The sequence below is a fragment of the Condylostylus longicornis genome, unplaced genomic scaffold (genome assembly GCF_029603195.1).
Source record: "Condylostylus longicornis isolate FDR11 unplaced genomic scaffold, ASM2960319v2 ptg000053l, whole genome shotgun sequence".
In the NCBI taxonomy this organism is placed as follows: Eukaryota; Metazoa; Arthropoda; class Insecta; order Diptera; family Dolichopodidae; genus Condylostylus; species Condylostylus longicornis.
Genome location: NW_026578022.1, coordinates 881366 through 909331, shown reverse-complemented (window position 1 = coordinate 909331; position 27966 = coordinate 881366). Strand labels below are relative to the sequence as shown.

The 27966-nt window shown below is 23.9% G+C and overlaps 1 protein-coding gene across 3 annotated transcripts in view; it reads right to left on the bottom strand.

The window, feature by feature from the left end:
• The window catches only part of LOC129611567 (homeobox protein 2), a 95403-nt gene that overhangs the window by 45049 nt on the left and 22388 nt on the right, over window positions 1-27966 (bottom strand). For all 3 annotated transcript variants that reach the window (XM_055524766.1, XM_055524764.1, XM_055524765.1), the window contains exon 4: window positions 4786-5168. In XM_055524766.1, coding sequence (XP_055380741.1) covers window positions 4786-5168 — 383 coding nt within the window. The remainder of the gene's footprint in view (window positions 1-4785; window positions 5169-27966) is intronic.

Sequence of the window (27966 nt, the reverse complement as noted above, 5' to 3'; positions counted from 1 at the left end):
TGCATCTAGCTAGGCTAGAGCAATGATGTTTATTTTGAGGAGCAAATCATTGGGTGAAAGCGTGCAAGTATGATTGTATAAAAAGTCAGATATTACATGTTAGTGTAAACTCAAACCACTTTATACAAATGATTCGTGTCTATAATAAAGTTTTTACGATACAAATCTGTTATTGATTTCGGTATTCACAATATTACTTCCATTGTTTTATTTTCATATGTGTGCCATACGAGCTGTATTCGGCTCAGACTGCATAAATTTTGCTATATGGTAGGCATATTTGTTTTGCAAGACCAATTTAATGCACATACTATTTAGTGTAGAATTAGAGTAAATTTGAATCAAATCAAACATGACGTCACTATTTGAATATAAAATCAAACATGTGTGTTAAACTAAACACACTATTTGAACTTTTGCCGCTTAAAGTTCTAAAACTAAATTTGTTTAGTTTATACAGAATTTTTCTAACTTCACTACAATTTTGGGGTTTTTTGAGAGTTTGAAATTTATTGGAAAAAAAAATTATTTTTTGAAAGTAAAACTTCACTTATCGATTGGCCTAATTCGGGTTGGTTATTTTGGTGAGGTTTGCTTAAGTAACAATATTATGCATAATTTATTTATGTGATTGGGATGAATTCCAAGTTTTAACTTTAAAAACTATTCACAAGAAAGTTTCAAGGAAAATCTAAATTTAAATAAGAGAATTTTGGAAAATTTTATCGAATATACGTTTTTAGATCTAATAGTGTTTCTGCTTATATATAGAAAAAAATAACTCCTTCCTTTTCCTTAATTCGCCTTTTTCAATTGTAATTTTTTTTTACTTGTTTTTTTTTTTTTTTTTAATTTTTTGTTGTTGTTTTTTTTTATTGTTATTGCTACTTTAATTTTATTACCCCATACTTAAGTGATTTCTTGTTTTGCTTTGTTCGACAGGCAAATATCTAACATTTTAACCTAAAATGATTTTCCTTTTCTTTTTGTTAATACTTAGAGGCTGTTGTTTTCTATACAGCAAAATAGTATTTCCGAACAGGAAATGTATGGTGTTATGCCTACTTTATACGCATATATACATACAATATGTATTCTATCAATACTAATACACCACACACATACGTACATATATTTAATAAGATGGGATGGGGATATAAAATAAAAAAAAATTACAATCATGAGGAAGGATAATCATATTAAGATCAAATAACACTTAAAATGATTGTAAAGTTTAATGACTCATTTCAGGTTTTCAATTATGGTAATCAGGTTCGCGCGAACATACCGTTATATGAATTGAAAAATTTATAAAAAACTTTTTTTTTTGTTTTATTTTTCGCAATTTCCTTTTTTGGTTTTCCTCTTTTTTTTTTTTTGAAAAAGTTTTCACAAAATTCAATAATGGAATTATTCTTTTTTGGGTTTAAAGTTTTTATTTTTCTTCATATTTATTTTTAATTTACAAGAGCCTATGTATTTTATATTGTGTGTCAATGCAATCGGTTTCTGAGAGAAAAATAAATAAATAAAATTTTCTTTTGTTATTTCATATTTTTGCTTTTCAAACATGAAAATGATAAGGACAGATATTGATGTTGTTCTACATAATTTTATTTTTTAAAACACAAAAAGATTTCCCTGAAAAATGTGATGGAAATTTTAACGAATGAATATAAAATATGATAAAAAATTTTAATGGAGAATGCAAGTACAAAATTTTCAATAATCTACCTATACACGGAAGAATAAGCGCATATATGGTATATTAACCTATGACGTGAATTTACAAATAGGGATGAATTTTTTGGGGGTTTTTTTTTCATATATTTTCTCATTCAACAATGAGAAAATATATGAAAAAAAAAATTATTGCAGAGTAATTCAATCCGTATTATGCAAAATGCTTAAGGAGGTGTCACCTCTGAATAATTGCTACTGAACTTGCATTTCCATAATTTAAGAAATGTGCCCTAAAAATATTGTATAATTTCATATTAAATTTATTTATTGAAGCGACTGCAATATTAGAATTAAATTAGAATTAAATCTTTGGAAACAAAATATGTGATCAAAATATAATTGAAAAAATTATTAAGTGCTCGTATCAATCATTTATAAAATTTTATAATTTTAATTTCATTTTGTCCCATATATGTTCGATAATTCTACGAAGCACTCAGTTTAACATTATTATTTTATTTTATATAAGATAATATTGTGAGCTTATATTATAACAATGTAAAACATGAAACAGAAATAATTATATAATAATAATGAAAATTAATCGTACCATAAAGGATTGAGTCAGTTTCCATTATTTTGATGCTTCGATCAGCATTTTTATTTTTCGTAAAAAAATGTCGTTTTTTTACGATGATCTATATCATATATTTAAGGTTTTTAAATTCCGTTGCGACATAATTATTATATATATACACAGAAATTTGGTATTTATTATGAAGGATATGAAAAATTCGTGTAATATTAAAAATAAATTTAAAAAGAAAAAGAGTTAAAGCTGAATATGTAAAATTTCTGAACTGAATTAAAAAATAAAATTGCAAATTTTAAGATATTTAATGCAATTTTTTTCTTTATAATAAAAATTTAAATTGCTATTATTCTTAAATAAAATTTGTGCTTACCATACGCATATCAATGGTAGACTAATTCATTCGAGGCAACTTATTTGCAATACATTAATTAATATTTGTTCACTTACATAAATGCTATAATTATAGTTAAAAGTGAATTAGTTGAGAATTGTGAAACCAGCCGTGTTTTACTTTTATAAAAAACAAAACTCATTTGTAATTAAAATGACCCCACTATATAGGCATTCAAATTCTGTGCGGATTCGAGTTAGTTTACTTCAAAGCTGAGAGTTGAGGGGAAAATTACGTACATTTATTGCAATAAATTGTGATGGCTTTACACATTAATATGGAAAAGGATCGTCAAATCTCTAATACTTCTGTATAATAAGATATTTATGGTAAACAGCGATCAATTTATAAAATATTCTAAACTAGCATGGAGTTAATGTCATTCAAAAGAAACTAAAATAAGACTAATAGGATACTAGTCATATACTATTTTAAAGATCTGAAACCAAGAATAAATTCAAGAATAAAATTATAAAATTGAAACTAATAAAACGTTAAGTGAATTAAATAAGTAAGTTATTGTCAAGTGTTCATTTCGACATCTATGTTGAATAATAATAAATAATTTTCTAATTTGTTTTATATTAAAAACTTTAATTATGTGCACGTTAAGTATTCGTATGCAATTTAATATTATAATATAGTAATGCACGAGGACAATACCAAATGGAATTTATAGTATAGAGAAAATTTTCCTAATCGATTACTAAGTTTATACTTTTATCTTATATACTGCCAAAAAAGGATGAAATTTAGAATTATTCTATCAATGAACAACATTTGTTATTAGGTTTATTAACTTTAAGGGAATGTATACATTGTGGTAGAGATGAATTTTTGTTTACATTTGACAATATCATACGAGAAATTTACAAATATCCCGAAGAAATTAGAATTTTTATGTGTATATAGAGATTTATTTAATAATGCTTATTAAGGTAGAAATTATTATGTAAAATAATATCATACAATGTTTATTATTCTTTTCACTATTTAATTGCTCAAAATTCTATTCATACTTATCATATTATTTTATAATATGTGTATATATGTATGGCATATTATATATTTCAACTATTATTATATTTTATTAGTAATGCTAAAATTATATTTTGCTCTAATCCTATAAAAAAATTAATATTTAGAAAACTTTAACATAACATTGTTAGCTTCACTTTTACATAATTTTAATCACATTTTTGTAGGCATATTTCTAAAAAAAATATTTTAAGAAATGTGCCTTTACAAAAGTTTGTAAGTAAACTAAAAATCTTATTAAGTAAATTATTTCTCTATATATATTTAGAACCTTCTTTTCCTTAAAGTGTAATACTAATTCTAAAATATTTAAAATTTAAATATAATAATGGACAAAATTGAAAAATCAAAATATTTATTAAAATTATGGTAATTACACAAATTAGTTACTTCTTTAGAATATAATATAATTTTAAATTCCCTTCTAGCTTTTATACGAAATCATATGTATATGTACAATAAAACATATTATATTTCCTCATATAGACACATAATATTATAACTTGCGGATATTTTCAATTAAATGGAATTTATATAATTTAATAAAATATTTCTAAGTATAAAATATACAAATGATTATAGATCTACAAAAACGCTTCCTCTTATTGTTTGCATGTGTTATACTATGTATTTTGAACTCTTAAGCTATATTTCAGATTAAATAGATTAAATATTGAATATTCATAATAATTATTACTATAAAGAATAAATAAGTAAGAATTATACAAATATGCCAATAGGTAAAATTCACTCGTCTATGTTTGCTGTTAGTAATATTGAATTTTGCAACCTAAGGTGCAACGAACTTTATTAAATTTATTTCAAAAATAAATTTGAATAAAAGAATTGGACATATTATAATTAAAAATCAATATATAACAATTTAACAACTATTAAATTTATCATAAATACGATTTTGTTTTTAAATTATTTTTTGAATTTCAAAAATTTCAATATTTTCCCGTAGATATTACACGTATTAAGATTCTAATTATTTTATTAAATGCCATAATATTATGAATAATATTTCTACTTACTAACTATTTATATACATTTGTATGTAAGTGAATAGACTTACCTTCACAGCGACTGTAATTATTCATTTTAAATCCTTTTTGACACAAACATTTTTCTATACCATTTTCAACACTGCATAATTGATCACATTTTCCAGGATTATTACATGTTTTATTTGATTCAATATTATTTATTTTTTCTATTTGTTTTTCTTGCTGTCTTTGATTTTTAAAAATTTCATTATCCATAATAATTTCAGAATTTTCAGTTTCAATCATTACACAAAATGGTGGTGTTCCAATCCAATTACCATTTTTACAAAACACATTACGACGTTTTCCATTAAAATTATTATCATCTGTGTTTGCTAATTGTAATTCATAACCATGATGACAAATGTATTCAACTTCTAAAAATGAATTTTCATTGCCATTCTCTTCATTTCTACAATAAAAAATAAAATTTAGAAATTTTAAAATTAATGATTTGAAAACAAATGCTGACTAAAATTTATAAATTTTAAAAAATTATTTTTATGTAAATTTCGAAGCTTTAATATTAAGGTAATTTTTATATTCACTTATAAAAACCTTCCATGTACATTCATTTCTGAAAAAGTTTCCAAAAGATAATTGAAAAAATTAATGCTGTCGCTTGCAGTTTATATTTTTTGATTAAAAATTTTAATTTCTTAACATAATATGGAGTTCAACAAAATTTACCGTTATCAATAGCTTAAAAAAAAATAAAAATATCAGCAGCAACTTCTTTAGTTGACATTCAAATGAGTACTGTAAATTGCAATAATCTACTTGCTTCTGTTTTCTGATAATCAATAAACACAAAGAGCCTCTAGTGGTTATTTGAATTACTACGTTTTGAACATTCACGGTTTTATTATTCGTATTAATAATATTGCTATTCACAATTAAGCGGCTCCAAAAAAAAAGTACTTAAGTCAAAAATAAGAAAAAAAAATTTTTTTACAGCAATGTCATTGCTTTTTTATTCTTTATCGACCTACATTATCACTTTAGTCAGTTCTTATGAAAAATTCCTTGTAAATTGAAGTGAACAATATAACCTTTCTAAAATTTACAGGTTAATGCAATTAAGTTGACCTAAATTTTAATGTTCAAAAACAAGCCGGTTTTATTTTGACTTGAAATCATGATTTATGAACTCACACTTTTCGTTTATTAATACATCGAAGTAACATTTAAGAAAAAATCTTAAAAGGAACTATCCGTGTAAAATCAATAATATAAAAACTATAAAGAAAAAACCTACTAAAATGTCTTAAGTTCCTAAAATTTCGTAAAAACCTACTAAAATGTCTTAAGTACTTTTTCAATGGAGCCATAGAATTTAAATTAATATTTTGAGAAATTGTTATTCCAAACGTTTCCGAATTAAATAAATTTAATAATTAGAGGTCTTATATAAAACATTTTCTCTTTTATTATGCATAGAAGTTTTCCTACCAAGCATTTTGCTTTTTATTTTATAGGATCATACAAAATTGAAAGGGTAGGTTATAGCAAAGCATATGCGACTATTATAAATGACTGCTTAAAAAATCTGGCTTTAAAACGTTGATTCTATTCCTTAGAAGAATTCAAGATGGAAAAAAATTCTTTTTCTCTTTTGGAATTCTTTTCAACTTTAACAAAAACAAAAAACGCTAAACATTTCTTAAATTTTTTTACATTTTACTACCTTTCGTTGTTTTCCCAAAAGAATGGAGGCCAAAAAAAATTATTTGAAATATGCTTGAATTCTTTAGTATTTTTTTTCGTTTTATGTGTGTATGGTTTGAGAAGTAAATAAAAACATTTTGTTTTTGTTGTATATACTCGTATAACGAAAACGAAATTATTTTTTACAAAATAATTGTAATGATTTTACTAAGCGCTGGTCTAATAAAATTAAAGGCTTTAAATATGAACTCAAATTTGCATGAAAATCTGGATATACTTGCAAATATTTATTCCGCTAGATGTCTCTAGTCTTTAGAATGAAAAATCAAAATCAAAATCCTAATATTTATACTCGGAACGTGTTTCTCTCGTATAGTATTATGTTCAACAGGATTTTTATATGAAACAACGTTCTTTTTATTAACTGCTTCCAATTATTTCAGAGAGTCTTATACATTCTTTATATAAAACGTAAGCAATACTAATATAATTGCATATTTTTTTTACAATTGTGAATATTCATTTTATAATATTCTTAATCTAAATGAGCTGAAAGAGTAAGAATTCCTTTGTAGCTCTTTCCAGCTTATAATATTAATGGTCAACAATAATAAAAAAATTTACAATATAAAGGTAAAATAAAATTATATTATTTTTTTGTGTCTATTCACAAAGTTAAATTTTTGTGGTACATGTTCCTTTATTATATACAGATATGCAACATTTTTATATACAGTATCTTGTGTCCATGTACAACATAAAGTGAAATTATTTATAGTTTTTTATTTTAAGATACGTAAAAATTTTTTATTATTGTATTTTGTTTCATCATGTAAAAAATTATTTAATGTTGTGTATACAAGTTTGATATGATGATTTCATTTTTATGTTTATTATAATGTCCAAAAACGGAGAGATTTTTAGTTTTATGAAAATGTACATAAGTGTAATATGTAGTAGATATGTATGTGCATAATGTGTGTTTAGAATAACCCTTATAAAAATGTTCAAATTATGTAAATTTTAGGAACTTTTTATTATCATTTTATAAAATGTTGATAAAATTTTTTCCTTAATATTTCCAAATAGTAAAGAATGTTATGACAATTTAAAAATTTTTTTATTTGTAAAAAAAATTTTTTTTATTTTTTTTTTAAATTTTTAAAAATTTTTATTTTATAATCATTTTATCGTAATAAGTAGGATCATAAGTAGTATTATCACGTAATATTTGCATATTTTTAAGGATTTTACACTTTTAAACAAATTATGTATTTAATAAGCTTAAATATTTTATCAATTGTATACTTTTTCAAGGTGATTTTGAAAACTGTATTAATTTAGGTTAGTAAAAGATGACGACCATGGGTATATGAGATTTTCGGTTTTATGTTAACCTATAGCATTTCAATAAATTTTTGAAAAATTTTGGTAAGTCACTATTAATTTAGTATAATTGGTGTTATTTCAAATTTGTACAGCTGAGAATCACAAGCAAACTAATTCACTGTTTGAACAAAAGATGTGGTGTTTGAGTTTTAGATTTCTTTATGAAATATAAAATCCTGTGATTCAACTTAGTACTAAGGTTAGTTTAACCGGGGTAACTTCGATTTAGAAATATATATGTTGGTTTTTAAATAAAGCTACTTCAAATTATTTGTTAAAAAGGAACTATTAATACATATATTTTATTTCAAAATAAAAGTATAAACTTAAAATATAAAGGTAAATGAGTGAAGCCACATATTGATTCTTTGTTCCATTGATGTAGAACCTCAATTCATGTTCAAAGAATTAATCGTTTTAGTTACGGATACTAAAAATACATTTTCAAATTGCAGTATTTTAATTGAGTACTCGTAGATTACTTCGTATAACCTTGTACTAATAAAATATTGCAAATTGTTTACAATTTATAATTAAAATTTTTTATTTAAACTAATTGAAATTAATATATAACAAAAAAAACCCAATATATATTTTAATATCGAATTTAACATTTAATTTTGTAATTACGTTTGTGAAACATTCCATGGTAGAGCATTCTAAGTTAATTCAATAAAATTTCCAAGAAAAAATATAAATTTTATTTCAATCATAAGTATGTGAACTTGAACCAAATCTAATTTCCAGGCAGTACCCAGGAAATGGTGGGTACCAGAATTTTTGACAATTAACTGAATATTAGAAAATTTTTTACGATCATTAGCAAAATTAACGAATTCCATACCAAAAGTGTTTGATATTACACCATATTTTCTTTTCAAATTGTAAGTGCTTAGCAAATTTTTTGTTCCCTCGTTCAGTTCTAACATAGTAGGAGCATAGAGGAGTGCATGATATCACAGATAGTCAATAATTCCCCATAGATTCATTGCGTCATAGAGTTTTAGCAATTTACTCGACTATCATTTACGAATCGCTTTAAATCTAATTTATAAAATAATATTAACAGAAAATTTGTCAGAATAATTAAAATATTTTCCATATTCACAAGATCACGTAGAAGTAAAATTAAAATTATTATGAAAACCTCAAAAATATTTCATATTTAGGAAAATCAAAATTGTTATCTTTAATTTTTAATAATTTATAAATTTTAAATTAAAAATATATTTTGATAATAGAATTAAAAATAATATAGAAAATTTATTAAAAACTTCAATTAATTACAATTTTCTTATTATATAATTATTTTAAAACCAATGATGGCTGGTAAAATTTTCATTTTACTTTATAGTAATGATAAAAATTTTATTAAATAAATAATATTATATACATATGTATATGTATATGTGCATTTTATATATTTATTTTAAAATGTTTATTTTAATAGAATTAATTTGATTTCAAATACGTGTTAATTAAATTAACTTTTTAATAACTATACATGTACCTACATTTATATATCTATATACGCTATATATAATATTATAACATACTTATATTACAAACTCAAATCACGTAATATTCTTTACAAAATAAATATCAAATCTTTAATAATAACCATCATGTGTACCTTTATTATATCAAATATATCTACCTTTTATCTCATTTTACTTTAATTAAATTAATAGAGATAGAATATATTATAATATAAAATTTGTATAAAATGGGTACAATTGCAAATAAGTATAGATATATATGCAAAGATATAATATGGTTATATGTATATGTATATTGTTATTAATAATATTCCAAGAACACCTTTCATTCAGGATCTCATCATTTTTAGCAGTTAATAATTATTATAATAAGTAACTGTTTATTATATTACAAATGTTACATAATTTACAGTTTTAAAGTTATTATAATTTAATTCATATAGCATCCGTACAAAATTTTTAATAAAAGAACAAAAAGAAAGTTAAAGTAGAATAGAGAGAAAATTTTTTTATTCTTATATTTGTTTGTTTTTTTCTTTTAGATTTTCCATGTGTGCATCTGTGAATTTTCACATATTTATAGCAACAAAAAAAAAATTCAAAATATTTCTAATCTAGAATTTAATGAAAATATAAAACTGATTTTTTTATACAGAATGCTTAAAAATTAGTTTTGTATTTTAAATTTTTTAGTCATTTTTCATCTGATTCAAATTTAACAGATCAAATTACGAGAAATTTTTGTTTCTGTTAAAATTTTATGTAAGACATGCACATACATATCCATTATGTATCCATTACTTAAATATAAAAAGTGTATATAGTCATTTACATCCATAAGTTTTAACTACTAAATTTCCCTTCAACAGTTTAAAATAAAAATCAATACCGTCTTCTTTAATTCTGAGAGATGACAAATCAAATACTATCATTAGCGTAACAGTAATGCTTTATTCCTGTATTGTTAGTATGAATGTCCGCCTAAACATTGCATATGTTTAGGCGGATCTAAAATAAAACTTAAATTTGCAAAAGATATGCAAAAAGAAGGCGTATGAAATTTAAATAAAAGACACACCAATTGCACTGAAAAACGTTTAAAACTTATACACTCGCAATCGGCAACTTTTCTTTGTGTACTCTGCATATCTGGCATTAATTGTTTTTAAAGTAGAGTTAGAAAAAAAAAATCGGAAGAAAAGCATTTTTATAAATATTTAAAACTCTTCCAATTTGAAAATACTAAGATTCTTACGTATATTAATTATAGATAAAGAACTGAATTAAGATAGCCTTTTGAAATTTTCTTAGGAGCCTTCAAATTTTTCATATAAGTTAAGGAATTTCTCAAAAAATTGCACATGGCTGTTTGACTCCGGCCTATTTGTCAGCTAAAAATTAGCTGCCAAGTTCTTCTCCATGATAGCTTTCAAATTTTGCTCTCTCAGATTAATTTTTTTTATTGTTTTTATAAAAACATCTGTACGAACTGACATAATAGTAACAAAAATTTAGTACACTAAGGAAGCTCTAACCCTTTATGTAAAAAAATATAGTTATGACAACAATAACGAAAAGTAATTTCAACTTTTTTCCATAAACATTTAACCTGATCTTCCAAAGCTATGAAAATTTTTTAACACACTGTACAACGAAATTTTAGAAAACTAATGTATACTAAAAAGTTGCTCTATATTTTTGTTGAAAATTGTTGAATAAAATACAACGCTATGGTATTAAATAAAATCAGGTTAAAATTACTAAATCTATTTGTTAAGAAATTTAAATTTAGTGGTGTATATTTTATTAAACAATCACCTTTTATTCATTATACCAGTTAATCTAGGGCAAATGTATAATAAAATTGAATTGATTTTGATATTAAAACAGATTTTAACCTTAAACTATATTAAATCTGAAAAAAAAAATTCAGCTATTAAATGAATAATTTTAACATTTAGCTACCTGACGAAAAATAATATTTAGGCTTGGTTTCTATATAATTAACCCTTTTTTCTTTTTGATATTTTCATTTAATTTATCATTCTAATATACACGTATATATATATACAATACCGGAAGGATACATGAACATTTCATTTTATATGACAATAAAAATTTAACCTACACATAATATATTTTATACCCATTTTATACTTAGCCTCCCACCCCCTTCTTTTAACTTTTTTATATCAACCGTGTAATAATAATAATAATAAAAATAACAATCTTTTTAAATTTCTCTTCTTTCGTAATAAGAATATTTAATGTTAATCGTAGTTATATAGAAATTTTTTTAGACGTGACTTTGTGGCTCTAATCATAGTTATATTGTGAGTTATAAAAAATAATAAAACTCCTATACTTTACTTATTATTATCTAAAATTTTTCCCCTCAAACATGTATTCAAAAATAGTTATAATATAACCAAAATATTACATAATACTTTAATTCGAAGTATTTAAATAAAGTGCTTACATATTGCATGTTATTCATAGCAACTTTTGTAATAAAAGTTCATTACATTAAAAAATTTTATCGAATAAATTCTTGTGTTTGTAATTTTTTAGAGTCTTAACCCAATGAAATTATTAGATATCCTATAAGATTTTTATATTTTGTGAACTCGAAAGTAATTCGAGTGTATTTTTTTAAACGTATATGACTCAAATTCAAAAATTGTTTAAAGGTAAACGTACTAGAAGTAGACAAGATTTTATAATAAATATAAAAATTTAACGAGTCCAGATTAAAACATTTAAGTCGAATATGAAATTCAATTGATAATTAGATGAAATTGGAAGTCCTTGCCTATCTTATAAAAATATATTTAAGCTAAATTATTTAATTAAAGTTATTTAAGCTTTTAAGTTGGAAGTTTGAAATTTTGAATGTTAATTGCACAAGGATCCTTCTTGAAATAATTTTAAAAAAGCATTTGGACATACGTACATTTGGATAAATATTATGACGGCAAGAAAATACGTGACGGTTATGGCATACTCATATCTTAGCTATATGATGCTTACCACTATTTGAATTTTAAGTAATTCTTTACTTGAATCATAAATTAAAGTTCTCCACTTCAAACAGGCAAAGAGCGTATTCATAAAGTTACCTTAACAATAATAAACAGGGTAATCCGGATCCGATATACTTTTTCTTGGTAACGCAAAATTTTTCAAAACACATTAAATATGTATCTTGAAAAAGTTGGCTACAATTTTATTTTTCGATGGTTGCTATTATTCGACGGTATCATTCTCTTTAATTCGGTTATACATAATTTCCATTAACACGCAGCGTTTGGCAGCTAAAGTTATAGAACAAAAATATGGCAAAGATGGAAAGTGCGTATATTAATATACAAATGATTCAAAGTAGACACACCATTAAGTAAACATTGCTGCAGTTCAATGTTTATTGCGAAACACAATATGTATGGTGGACTCATAATAGTGCGTAAACATTTGTGCATAGTTTTAGGCGCGGCACAAACATTTTTTCAAAACTGAACTCCTCGTACTTTTTTATTATTTCTGCTACTATAATTACATGCAACCTAAGATGAGTTTTTTCCTTCATAAAATATTATAATATTACGTAACGATTAGAAAAAGAAACATTGAAAGTAAACAATTCACATATGTTCATGTTCATAATATAGAATAAAATAAAAATGTGGGTGCAAGTCCAGAGTTTGTTCATTTACTCAGGTGTAAAGAAATAAAAGATATTAATAAGTAGTGCGTGATTAAAGTATTGTCATAAGGATGAACGTATTCTCTATAATTTTTCCCTTTTTTTTTTGCTTTGATTTTTATTTCTTGTTATTGTTCTTTATTATTATCATTTTAATAATGTGCACACTATTAACAAGCAAATTAATTCTTAATGAATATTTTAAAATAAAATTTAAACAAGTATAATTTTGTACAGAAAGAAAGGAACAGAAAAAAAAAATACGGGAGAATATCAGGTTCATAAAGCTGGAAAAAAAAAAAATGAAAAATGAAAATATTATTTTATGTTTTTTTTTTTGTTTTGTACTTTTTTCTTAAATTCCATACATTATCCTTTTTTTTTTCATTATTATTAATTTAATATTAAATGTGACCTACTAACAACAATATAATGTTAGAGTATTCTATATCATATTATATAATATGTAGTAAATATGCTACAATTACAAAAAAAAAAAAATGAAGTGGAAGGAAGGGAAGAGAAAGAATAAAAACATATATAATTTGTTTTCTCTCTCTCTCTCTCTCTCTCTCTCTCTCTTTTTCTCTCTTTTACCCCCCATTTATTTTCATTGGACGTACGTGATGATTAAAAGGCATAAGGATAAAGTTGCTAAAATAATTTTATGTTCTTGTCAAATATTTAACCCATTTAAGTGCAAGTGTAATAAAAGAAGAAAAAAGAATATAACAAAACAAAAAAAAAGTTGCTGACATTTTATTATTTTTCTCAAACTCAATTCTTTTTTTTTTTATATTTAAGGTTTCTAGTTTGAATTCTTTGCTTTTATTTTGTCTTGCAATAAAAATAAAACATGGAAAATAATAAAAAAAATTAATTAAATAAAAAGTAGAAAAATTCTAGGTTAGATTAATTTACAATTTGTTTTTTTTTTTTTGTTTTTTTTTGTGAGTTGCCATTTCAGCATAAAATTTTTAAAATATTTACAGAATTTTTACATTTCAATAAAATTAAATTTAATTAAAAATGAAGAATTAAAATTAAAAGAAGAATAAAAAAAAAAATTTTTTTAATAATATAAACGCAATTTAAATAAGAGGAAACAAAATAATGTTGGAATGTCTTTAAATAAAATATTATGTACATGTTTATTTAAATATATGAGATAGGAAGAAGAATTCTAGTTTTAATGGTATAAGAGATGGAAATGTTAAAAACTATTTTGTAGTTATTTAATCCTCGTTTCGTAGATTAAAACGCTTGTATACATTGCAAATTTTACTTTAATTTTCATATATAATTTTCAATCATTCAAAATTTAATGTGAACAATTGCGTATAATAGACTACAATTTTATAATTTATTAATTAGTTATATAATTTTGTTTAACTCCTAGTTAATTCACATAATTTTGCATTCTTCGCTTCTAAGTGGTCAAAGAGTACTTTAATCTGACTCAACCGTTAAAAGAAATTAAAAAAAAAAACCACTCTTCGTCATCATTGGAATGAAAGAATACAATAAATTTAAATCAGTTACGAAGTTCATAGGGTAATAAATACAGAATATAAGGTAATATGCACAAGAATACCCCCGGTAATAGGTGCAAGTTGTACAGTGTTGATCATACACTATAATTCTTTTAAATGACAAGTACGTATACCAAACATATAATATTATTTAAAGAATATAAAATTAATTTTAAAAACTCTTTTTGGGTTTTGAAAAAATGTTAAGCATAAATATGATACAAAACTATATTTATATATGATAATAAATCTTGGATAATGTAGCGTAAATCTTTTAAATAACTTGATCGTTGGAAAAAAAAAAATTGATTTTCAATTGAAATTCAATATATAGCTTCCTTAAAGGAAACTATATCCAAACTCTTCTATTAAGAAACAAAGTATAAGAGACAGAGTAGGGGCACAACAGATCTTGCAGATCGCGGTGCATTATAATTCATTCCCATTCTACAATTTGCAAGAGACAGGGCAAAGTTCCATGAAAATTAAGTTCGGACTTTCATTGTAATTCATAAATTTGCATTAAAAGCCTCTTGAATCTTTAATACATTTTGAATTTTATTTTTCTACTTTTTTGTTTTGAAATTAAGGATTTAAATTAAACTAAGTCTATACAGTCAGACCCCTGTAATATGAACTAACATATAAGATGAAAATTCTCCTTAAACACGAAATGTTCCGAACACGAATTTTACAACATAATTTTATTCTTAATACTACTACTCAATGAACTAATTTTGTTACAATATGGTGATTCTTCTTATGAAGATTCGACTGTATTATATATAATTCAGCGAAATATCCTAAAATTTTATAAAAATATGTAAATACATAATAAACATGTGTATACAAAATTATTTCAAATTTATTCATATTTTATATTTTGCAAATATTTTATTAAAAATATTCTCTACTTTTAAAGAGAAATTGTAATTTTCAAAAGATTAAAAGTTTTTGATTTGAAAAGGTTCAATTTTAAAACTCTTGTACATATTATGTGTGATGAAATTTCTATTTAAAGTCTTGTAATTAAGTTTGAAAATATTGTTCAACAAAAAAAAAAAAAATAGAAGAAAAAAAAAACATTGCAACTGTAATTAAAATTGTTATGTCTTGGCAAACTCAACGAAGTGGTAATTTTACAAAAAAACAAAGGCAAAAAAAAATAAAAACAAAACATTGACAATTTTCATCTGCAAAAGTATAACAATTTTTCTGAAAGGAACAGAAAATATTCCAGAAATTAAGAGAATTTAAAAAAAAAATTTTTTTTTACTCACAAAAATGTCAAAGGCTAAAATTAAACATAGAAAAGAAAGAAACTTTTCTGTTATACAACAAACACAAGACGCATAAACATAAACGAAACAATTTTGTTGAAGATAAAATTTCATAAAAGTTGTCAGGATCACATGAAAAAAGTTGAGTTTTTTTTGTTTTAACTTAAAATATACGTTCAAGTTTATATTTATACCCATAGGAATGGTTTGGTAAGTTAAAAGTAATAATTGTTATACAAAATATTTTCCTATATACAATAAAAGTAAATATAAAATTGTTTTTATAAAGTTTCTCTTTAGGTTTATGTAACAAAACAAAAAAAAAAGAAACAGAGAGGATATAAAAATAATTAAACGTTTTTAATTTGTTCGTCCTTTCGAGTAAATTTTGTGTGAAATGAAACCAGGATATGTATTTTAGTTCCTTTTTCAAGTTATTAAAGCTGTAATAAATCTGTGAATATATAAAAAAATTCTCTACTAAGTTGAATGATTCAAATACAAGTATGATTAACATGTATGAGTTCGAACAGTGGTAACATAGAAAAAAATTTTTGAAATAAAACTGTATGACAGAAAATATTTTAACAAAGTAGCCTATCCTACGAGCATAAGTACATCGGAAATTCATTTACTTTCTATTTGACTTTGAAATTTTCGAAAATTAATTCTTGCTACTTTGATATTCAGGAGTTCAACATTATTTTAACTGGTCCACATAATTTGAACTTCCGCTTTAAAACAAACTTATACAAATTGATAAAACTCTGAAATACAAACTTCTTATATTTGGGTTTTTTAAATTTTGAATTAATCTGTAACTCAAGTTTTGGAAATGGCATTTACTGTATATACATGAGTGTTTCCAGCAAAAAATTGTATGGATGTGAGGAGATGGAGGATTACTTGTTTTCGAGCTACAGCCTGTTGAAAAAAAATTTAACAGATTTTTCTTGTATAACCATCGTGAGCTTGTTTTACAGATAATTAATTGACTTTTATTTCGGTATGAACTATTCATTTTTTGTATGTTTCCATAACACATTTAGCACGTTATACTGGCAAAAATATGAGAGATAGAGCAAAATATTAGATGAATTAACATGCACTCCAGATTTATGTACTTCATTTGAGTTCAACGCAAATTTATGCATGTTTTTTTTAGAATAATTTCAAAAACTATGATGAATTCGCAATAACTATAATAAATTTTACTCTTTATATTGAATCAAAATATTTACATTATGGACTTTGGAAAAAATTGAGCTGTCACGTATAAGACCATTTGAATAATTTTGCTATCAAAATAAGTAAGATCGAGAAAAATTTCTTATTTAATTCAAAAGCGATCTGAATAATTTTCCGAAAAACTTAATTTATTTAATTTAAATGACTTTCATTTAATTATTTATAAAAAAAATTCACAAAGAAAAGCAATTTCAAACAGTCTGTCTAAAATTTAAGAAAATTAGTTGTCAGTTTTTGTACGGTTTTATGTTGCAGGATTAATTTCTCTTTTTTGTTTTGTTTAGAATAGAATACCAGAGTTCACTATGATTTTTCACTATGCATTTTTTAACTTTATTTGCAGTTCGCATTTCATCGTATTCACATTTTTGTCTTTTTCTTAAAAAATACACAGAATGAAATTTTAATCTTCCCTTTCCATGAAATATTTTTAAATTTTCATTCCTATTTCTTTTTTTTGTTTTTAATCACAGTCGAGTTAAAATATAATTGATGTTTCAGAAAACTATGCGCTATAAAGTTTTTTCTTCGTTTGTTAAAACAATTTAAAAACTGAAAAATTTTGCATCCTAGAATCTAGAGTATAATGTTCAACATAATATTCGTTTTATTTCCGGAAATTTTTTTTTGCTGCAGCATTAGGCACGGAATGTTGATAATAAAAACACGGTGCGAATTTATAATACACATTATAATTCTTTATACTGTTTTTCGTACAACATTGTACGAAATAAAAAGAAAATTCTTAAAATCAACTCCACTTCTTAGAACTTCAAAAGAATCCAAAAAGAAAAACACAAAATTCTCCGTGAAAATTCCATTCAAAACCATTCACTCTCGTGTACATACTAATGTTTATATACATATAAGTATGTCTGCAAATTATTTCGCATAACATGAAATAAAAGTTTAAAAATGAAAGAAACGAAAAGTCAAATGAATGATCACCATTCAAAAAAAAATTTTTTTATTACATAATTTCATTCCTCTTTTATTGCCTCTTTTTATATTTCGAGGCTGTATTAGTTCTCAAGTTTGTATCATAAATTATACAACGTAGAACAAAGTCATACACAGAAAAAAAAAGTTAATAATATTAATTAAAATGGTGGTAAATTTAATGAAATATACATTATTTTTCAGCCGATGAACGCGTTAATTCCGACAATTAATGCAGTTTATACCTTAATAAACTGCGTTCATTAAGTAATTAATAATTCGTTGGCCCAATGAAAAAAATCATAAAAATAAAATCGGCATTTTTGGAAATTAATAAACGAGTTTATAAATATAATTAACGATTTTAATTGTCCTAATGAATAGTTTCGAAAAGTAATAAATAACTTTCATTCCATTTATTAATAATTTAGTTAATATTATAAGTTATTTTATTATTTTGTTGCCACATTTATAAATACTATGAATTACATTAATTGTACCAATAAATATTGCTCTTTATTTAATAAGTACTTTCATAGTATTAATTAAAAGTTTTCATTGCCCTAATAAATTAGTACATTCAGAATACCGGGTGCTTAAATAGAATTTAAAATTAAGAAACCTGATTTTTTTTAAATTTAAATATTTATTTGTTTAGTTAAAGTTTTACATATTATTATTTCAATGTACATGTATTAATAAATTAATGTTGATATTGGCCATCATATAATAACATACTTTCAAATACGAATATTACGTAATATTCTATATATATATATATATATATATATATATAATATATATATATATAAATATATATATATATTTTTTACATTTTATATATACATTACATATATTATACATATTAAATCTAATACATAAATGTATACACATAATGTATAAATTTTTAAATAATGAAATTATTTAAAAATTTAAAAGTGCAGAATATGTAAATATACATATAATTGCCAATTAAAATTATTTTATTTACTAACTAGTTATTTTTGTTGAGTTTATTACGAATCCTTTTAATCAAAACAATACACATATATAAAAATATAATATTGGAATTTAAAAAATTGTAATTTAATTTGAAAATTTTGAATTTTAAATTTGTCATTTTAAATTTTTACATATCTTCTAGCTCTTACATTAAAATTTGGTTTCTCGAAAATTTATTTTTATCTTTAATATTATTCCAGAATATTCTAAGTTTAATAAATAAAATATCTTAAAAGTAATGCCAGAATCTCTAACAAAATTTTTGAAATAATATTCTATGTCATCGAAATATACAAAAACTTTTCGGAGAGACAACGTTTTCACCAATTCCAGAAAGGTTGAACATTCAATGACTTTTCTTTTAAGAAGAGAAGCTGGTCATCTACTTCACCAACGAATTTTCCAATAAATAGAAAAGCATTTTAAAAAATCTTTTGTAGTATATTTTGTTATTACTTTTTTTACTGACTGGCTCAAGTTAACATTTCCCTTAATTGGGATTAAATAAGCATGAAGACACCATAATAACGCAGCATTTTTACTGTCTAAAAAATTAAAAAAAAATTATTAGTTAGCACATCTAAAAAATGATAATATTCAAATGCTAAAATTAAACAATTTTGAGAAATGTGAATATTTTCATATACATAATATGTGTATATAATTAGTTATAATTTATATACAATTATATATACAATTATAATATTATATATTAATCCAGAATAATATACACATTGTGCATAATACTTTGCATATGTAACATTAATCTATTTGTACATTAAATGTGCATAAAAAAATATCAATCCGTCAAAGTTTATGTATCTAATTATATTCACCTCACTTTCATTTAAACAATTAGTACTTTTTTCTGCTCCTATTGAACGTCTCCATTTTTTCAAGTTATGTTCGGATAAAACTTGAATTACAATTGGATAATCTTTCATTAGGTTTCTAGGTGATATAATTTATTTGCTTTTAAAACATCGATATAAGTTTTTGTTTTAAAAGTATATATGTGACATTATACGAGTATGATTATTATATAATGTTACTTAATATAAAATAAAAGAGAAAATTTTATAAACTAAATTCAAAATATAAATTACCTATAATATTATCTTCCAGTTTCCCTCTTTCTTGTCTCTGTCCTTGTCTCCAGTCCTTGATTCTGGGTTAAATCCTTTGATGGCACGTCTACAAGAACATAAGCGATTTTTGCAATGCTATCAGTTGCTGAAGATGATATCTGTTTGAGTAATGGAATCCGTAACTTTTATTTAAGAGTCTTTGATTATTCCACTCTCAAAATTGCCCATTTTAGTTTTGACTTTAATCAAGAAATATACTAAAATAAGAAATCAATCAATTAAGTATACTGCAGGATTATGAAAATCTTTTTATTCGTTATATAAGTTATATATATAACGAATATATAATCATACTTGTAGTGTTTACTTTATGTTTTTAAATATAAGGTGAGTAAACTGAAAATAAACTGAATAGTTTAATTGCTCAAATTTTCATAATATTCTTTGATACGAAGCACACTCTTCCCGTCACATATTTACATTAAATTCAAAGGCGGTCCAACTAGTTCTTCGACAGATATAATTAAACATTCTCCAAGTATTTCTGGTAAAATACTATAGGCCAAAACATTTGGCATATTCTCAATAGCAGCAAGTTTTTGACAAAATAACAATACCGACGACTTTTTTAATACAACAACATCTAAAATTAACCCAATTTTATAATTAATTCCACCATATGGTTGCATTACCACGAAAGCATTTCATATCTTCTGCAGGTACTGATGTTGCTGATTATGTTGCAGTAATTGCTTGAATATGCATTAACTTCATGATAACAAAAATTGCTCAAATTATATTCAGGCTGTAATAAAACAAGAGTTTGCTAAGTTAAGTTGATACTTTTTTTGCCAATGTTACACATATATTTTTCCTTGAGGTGATTGCATGACGGTAAATTTTAAAAGAACGATGTTTTGCTTCATATTTAAAACCCCAAAAGTTTTTAAGTGGTCCTGATTTTTGAAAAATGGTTGGATATGGCGTCAACATATGATGCTTTAATTTAAGAGTGATCCCATTAACAAATTTAGTGATATTTTGCTGATAATTTCTGTTTATATGTCGTTTAAAACTATATCTAAACCTCGAAAAGCTTAAAAGGAATAACCTTCCATACATCTATAACGTGAATAAGAATTTTAGTTGAAGAAAAAATATATATTTCTATATTTGAAACAAGTCATGGTTATAAAAGGTTCTGACAAATTATTATTTAATCGAAAAAAAAATTATTTATAAACGAGATAAAATTTACTAGCAAAAGAAATATAATATCAAACATAATTTTTTTTTAGAAAACTGTACTTACCAGAGAAGTTTCCAGAGTTTAATCAGAGTTAATTCAAATTTTTTTTTTATTAAACTTAATGTTTTACGAAACTAAATAAAAATTTTAATTATACTTTTTAAATGAATTATATTTCTAATTATATAATTATTAATTATATTTCAAAACTTCTTATATTGTTATTTGAAACAAAAAAACTTAGATTACTTCACTTACAAACACTACTTTTCAAAGACAAAGTAAAACTAAACCAAATTATTCAAGAAAAAAGACAATTTTGCTACTCCCGTTAGAAATTAATAAACTTTTTCGTAATATTAATAAAAAGAGTTATTAATTAATAAACAATTCATATATAATACAAATAAAAAATATTTTCACTTGTCCCGCTAGAAATTAATAAAACATTTCATAATATTAATAAAATGTTTTATTAATTGATAAGTACTTTTATAAATATTATTAAAATAATTCATACTTTAATAAAAACTTTAATTAATGCTACGAATTTGATTTATACTTTATATAAAAAACATCACCTGATCACCAGAGAGACGCCACTTTTAAAGATATATGTATCTTAATTTCTAATATTTTTGTGTTTACTTGAAATCATGAAAATTTTTTAAGTAATTTTTTTAACTTATAAAAAAACAGAAATAGCTTTAACCAATTTTTGAATTAATTGATGAAAGTTCAAAATTTCCAATTCTGTTATTACAATTGTACAAAATAAGGGTTTCAAGTTTAGTTCTGATTAATTTTTTGTATAAATATGGGAATAAATTTTACAATGCTTTAAAGGGGAATTTCAAAATTATTTAAAATAATTTTTCATATAAAATTTCTCTTTTACTTAATGGAAAGTTTTCAATTTAAAAGTACGAGTAGAATTTTGTACGGATTGAAATTGTAATTTTGTACGGATTGGAATGCAAAGTTAGAATTTGGAAATATATGTTCTGATAATAATATCATATACACAAGACACTTGAATAGCGATTAGAATACCTAAGTAATTCTTTTTAACTTTTTAATAATGTACTTTTATAAGAAGAATTTGTGTTTAAAATTTATTTCCTTAAACATTATAAGCTTATAATGTACGAAACTTTTTTAAAGAACAATAATATAATTATTTTCAAATAACTTCTTTATTTGTAATACAGTGATAATGATTAACACGACAATCAAATTAATTTTGCAATAATAGTCTAACTCGACATAGACAGCTGTGTAAATTCTTATATATTAATAAATTTTTCACTAATTTTGATTGGCAATAAGATGCCAGAAAACATAAATAAGATGTTTTCTGCTCTTAACTATATTTAGACAATTATTTCCTTTGCACATAACTACTATTTGTTACAAATTTCGACTTAGGTGATTTATAAATGCGCAATAACTTCGGCTATGATAATCGTAGCATAACCATATTTTGTGAGAATACAGAACGGGAAATGAAATATTGAATCATATACATAACTCATTTTTGTTTTATTTCAAGTTAGGTGGTTTGTGTTTGAAGCAATAAATTTTACATTCACATTTGAATGTACGTATCTAGAATTATCGTTTAGTTAATTATGAAAAATTATTCGTCACAGTCGAATAAAAACTGTCAAATATGTTCATGTTCATTCACATGTTCGGACACCATGTTCATGAATGAAGAATTGACACATTAATTCTATGCATATAAATTGTAAAAAACTAGCCCAATGATAACTGCACTTCCTTTGAAAGCTTTTTAAGCAAAGTAAGAAAAACGCAATGAACTCAATGAAAACTTTATTCGAGTGGTTTAACAGTTGTCGGTTTTAACTTTGTACATTTAGTTTACTTCCGTAAGAAATAGCGTAATTTATTTCAGCTCTCAAAGCTTTTCGAGTAAATTAAGTAGCTGAGGCAATGATAAGGTCATTTTCTTAGCTCTCGTTAGCTTTACATAAACCAACGAGAAAAAAAACATCATTAAGATTTTTTTGGCAATTTTAGGTAGTTAGTTTTGTTTTTGTCGGAAAACGTATTAATCGGTTTATAAAATTATGTATACTTTCATTAATATTATTAATCCGTTTCAAGTTAAATTTTAAGAAAAAAATAATAGTATTAATGAACAAATTAATTAATAATATTAAAAATATTGGCCAAATATTTATAAACGTGATTAATTATCTCAATGAACTATTTGTTAAAGATTTTTGAATCAAATTTTTTTAATAAACAGATTTTAATAATATTGATGAAAAATTAATTGTGCCAATGTACAAATTTTTAATTAACGCAGTTAATAAATACTATGTACTTTTTTTTTTCTGTGTAAGAACCACAGTCATTTAACGTTAACCGTGTTCCAAATAGCATAATGTAGGTATACCTAAGCCATAATAACATGTTTCATTTTTCATTAACAGACATTGCCTCTTTTCGCACATTTTTGAAATGAGACAAAGAAAAAAAGACATCTAACAAGTGTTAAAATTTTAAAAACCTTTTAGATTTTAGAATATAAAACCATAGGTAATAACAATTAGAAATTTATATCTATATACACGTAGGCATAATAAGAACATAGACAATCCTTGCAAAATCAGGAACATCTTTATACAGAGTCTATTCGCCATAGATTGCAATTAAATGTAAAAATAACTGAAAAATAAAACTAAATTTTTATTGCTTATGTGACGTTACGACAGTGACACTGTTACATATTCTAATAACACAAGTTATCAAGTTTTCTTATTACCTTATTCTTCTTATTTTAAAATTGGTTTTCGCCGTCACAGTTTTTTTGAAAATACAGTGAAAACAGACAGTAAACTTACACTTATTAGTTTTACACAATATTATAACACATGTATTGATAAAATACACACAAGCACATATTATTTTGCACATATTTGAATGTCACTTGCATAGAACAATAATTATATTATATTGTAATGAGTACAGGCTGTGAAAAATATGTTCGTGCATTCCGTGAACACTATAAACAAAACTTTAATTGTATATTAAGTTTCTAACAGTAAGACAAAAAAAAAAAGTATCGACCGTAGGCTACTGAAAAATTTGACGTTTCCAACAATAAAGAATTGTAGTTCTTTTTGAACGAACAATAAAGATTGTAGTCATTATACGATTCGAAAATTACACCGATTACATTCGAATATTTTCAATATATCAATGGAATTGTTGTTTTGTAGCTTATTTGACCAATTGTACACACACATATGAAAACATAAGGTGAGAATTACATATGTTTGAATACGTGTGACAAATAATAAGCAAACATTGATTAGAAACCTTATACAAAAATTGTAAAAAGACAATGTACATGAATGCTATAGCAGCGAACTGAGTACTTCGGAAATTTTAATAAAATGAGAGCGTGAGAAAGAAATCACACTGGTTGTCAAATTTACTTTTGACAAGTAGCGAGAGAAAATGTGTTTAATCTCAAATATTATGTCAAATAATTTTAATATTAGAAAATATTAACAAATTATTTTCCTTTGCTTCTCAGAATGGAGAAATTATATTTTCGAAAAATCAGTTTTCTGAAAATTAACATTTCAATTTAATTTTTATAACAAACTGTATTTTTTGTTCAAAAAATTTTGATTCATTTATGAAATCAAGAGAATTAAAGGCATGTACAAATCTAATGTGTATGTATTTTAGGATTCAAGAAGAAATAATGAAAACGTGACTAAACAATCTTTTAGGTATTTGTTTTAGCTTCGTCTGTTTCCTTTTACTTTTCATGGCTTTACTTTTATTTTACTATTATTAAAATTTTTTCCCGTTGTCGCTTGCATCCTTATTATTCCTCACAAGTTTTTTTTTCTTTATTTGATCGATGATTGAAATTGGTTTCTTTGTATTTCTTTTTTAAAGAAATTTTTAATTAAAAATCAAATTTTATTTTTATTTTTTTACCGCAGATGAAATTTCGATTTACTTTCCAATAAATTTATATATAATATATGTATATATGTAACACAATCTATTAAAGGTGATTCGTTTTAGGAACTCTTAATAAAATATATGTTCACACTATTGAGACGTACTCACGTAGTTAGGAAAATAAAATTATGACCTTTAAATTTCAATAATTGTTTTCAGTGTTGCTTTGCTATTATTAATGTTAAGGCAAACATGTTGACCACATTTTACGTTTTATGCAACCTAAAAAAAAATAACTACTTTTTTCCTTTTATATATAAGAATGCAATGTAAAAAGGAGTCAAAGAAGAATAAGTCAGTTAATATCATCAAAATAATAATATTGTAGTTGAAAAATTTGGGGGCTTACATTTATAATGAATCGTCCAAATTAATGTTACCTTTCCTCAATTTTAACCCTTTTCGGGCAGAAATATACCAGTTATAATCAATACAGTAATATATTTGAGTTAAGTTTTTGGGTAACATTATAATAAAACACATACTATACTAAACTAGTATAATAAGTAAAAACAAGTAAAAACTTTTCAGTCGGTGTAAAGCGACTGAATTATACTCTGAACATTGACAATGTGAGTTTAAAAATTGGTCTTTGAAATATATAGAAATAGCTTTCTTTGTTGTATGGCAATTAGTCGAACCTTTCAAAAATCCCAACTTCTTCTTACCAATCTATAAAAACTTCACGGATATGTTTGACCTATATTTGGCCACACGACTGTCAAGTGTCATCAATCTAACTTTATTATTTTCCCAAATACGTATATAAAATTACCTTTCGAATTGTATAGTAGCTACTGGAACCAGTGCAGGTATTTCATTAAAAATATATTATGCAGAATGTAATTGGACGCATTCTTACAAAATTTATATTATTACCTTTTAAGTTTTTGAAATATTTAAAATAGCCTCTTTTAGTTATATGACAGCTACCTGAATCCGTTGTTCGAATTGGTCCAATAACAATAGCGGCCGTCCTTGGTAGAAAAGAAACAACTTGTGAAAGTTTCATCTAGATTCGATTATCCGTTTTCGGATTATCATGTCATTAGATTGCCGGACGGACATGTGTAAAACAACGCAGAATTTCACGCTGAGGATGAATATATAAACATGTCTATACCGGAGATGACTCTTTTGAGTGGTTACAAACTTCATACTAAAGTAAATGCATACCCTTCACGAAGGTGCTGGGTATAAAAAATACAACTATCATAACTAGTTAGTCCGAATATTTCTTAACAGAGAATATTGCATTAAACTATTCGTAATATTGTATAAAAGATTAAATAGCCAAGACGTATAAAAGTTAATTAAAATAAGTACCTGTAATTAGAATGCATAATAAATTGTATGGTTGTAAGAAATTTTCTTGATTCTATTGGATTCCACTTAAGCGGGATCTCAATGTAAAATCTGACCAGATTTTATTCCAGTCTTGCCGAACTATACTTAGCAAGTTGAACTGAAAACTAGTAAAAAGAAGTTTTATACTAATTATTTTTTATTTATAAAAAGAATTGTATAGCATCACATGTCATGTAACGGTAAAATTAATATATGTATGTTTGGTTAGGGTTAAAATTTTACACATTTTTAACAAAAATAACTTAAAATTTTGTAAATTTTTATGGGGAATACTTTGCAAAATTAAAAATCAAGTTTTTTTTTTATTTATGTGTTTTTTAATTTACTGAACTTGAAGAAGCTTATCGAGTGAAATTTATAAATTTCAGTAACTTTATTTTAAAAATTTTAGTTCACGAATAACATTTAAACTGAAGAGTTCATAAATAAATTTTTATATTAAAATGAAAATATTTTTATTTTTGGTAAATTTTTTATTTTGTATTTTGTAAAATATTCTTTAGTCCAAATTGTAATTTGTGTAAATTTTAGTTCTTGTCAATACTACTTGCTGCAGTGGTAATTTGCTATCCAGCAGTTGAGTGAGTACATTTTAATTTTATAATATCAAATAAAATAATTTGGGCTAAATTTGACAATATTAATTTTTAGAGAAATTAATCAGCCAGAAAATTTGAATTCAACAGAAAATGTACCCGGTTCGATTACTACTGATGATGAATTTATTATATTAGATACAGAAAGACCAACTGAACCAGCTCAAGAGCTTCCACCACGTGTCGTAGCAACCATTCTTGGATAATTATTTTTTAAAAAATATTGTTATTTTAAAAGTTATTATTATTAATGTTTTCTTTTTTATAATTTAAACATAGTGAGTTACTCTTATTTTTAATGTTGATGAGAATTTAAATTGGAAAGTGCTATTAAAACTGTTATAATTTTAAAATAAATTAGTAATTAGGCGATTATATACAAGTATTTTATTATAGAAGAAATATTTTCGTTCAAAGTTGCAAATCGTAATTCAGTTGCAATGCGCGATGAAGTTGTTCGAAAGCAATCACACTAGAATCAATTGTTTTATTGGAATTGTATCAATTCCAATAAAAATTCAAGCATATCAAATTTAGCTTAACAATCGCTGCCTCAAATAATTAATTATGTATGGTTTTAATAATATTTTTTAAAATTGTAGCAGTGTTTTGGGTATGACAGCGAATTTTCTATA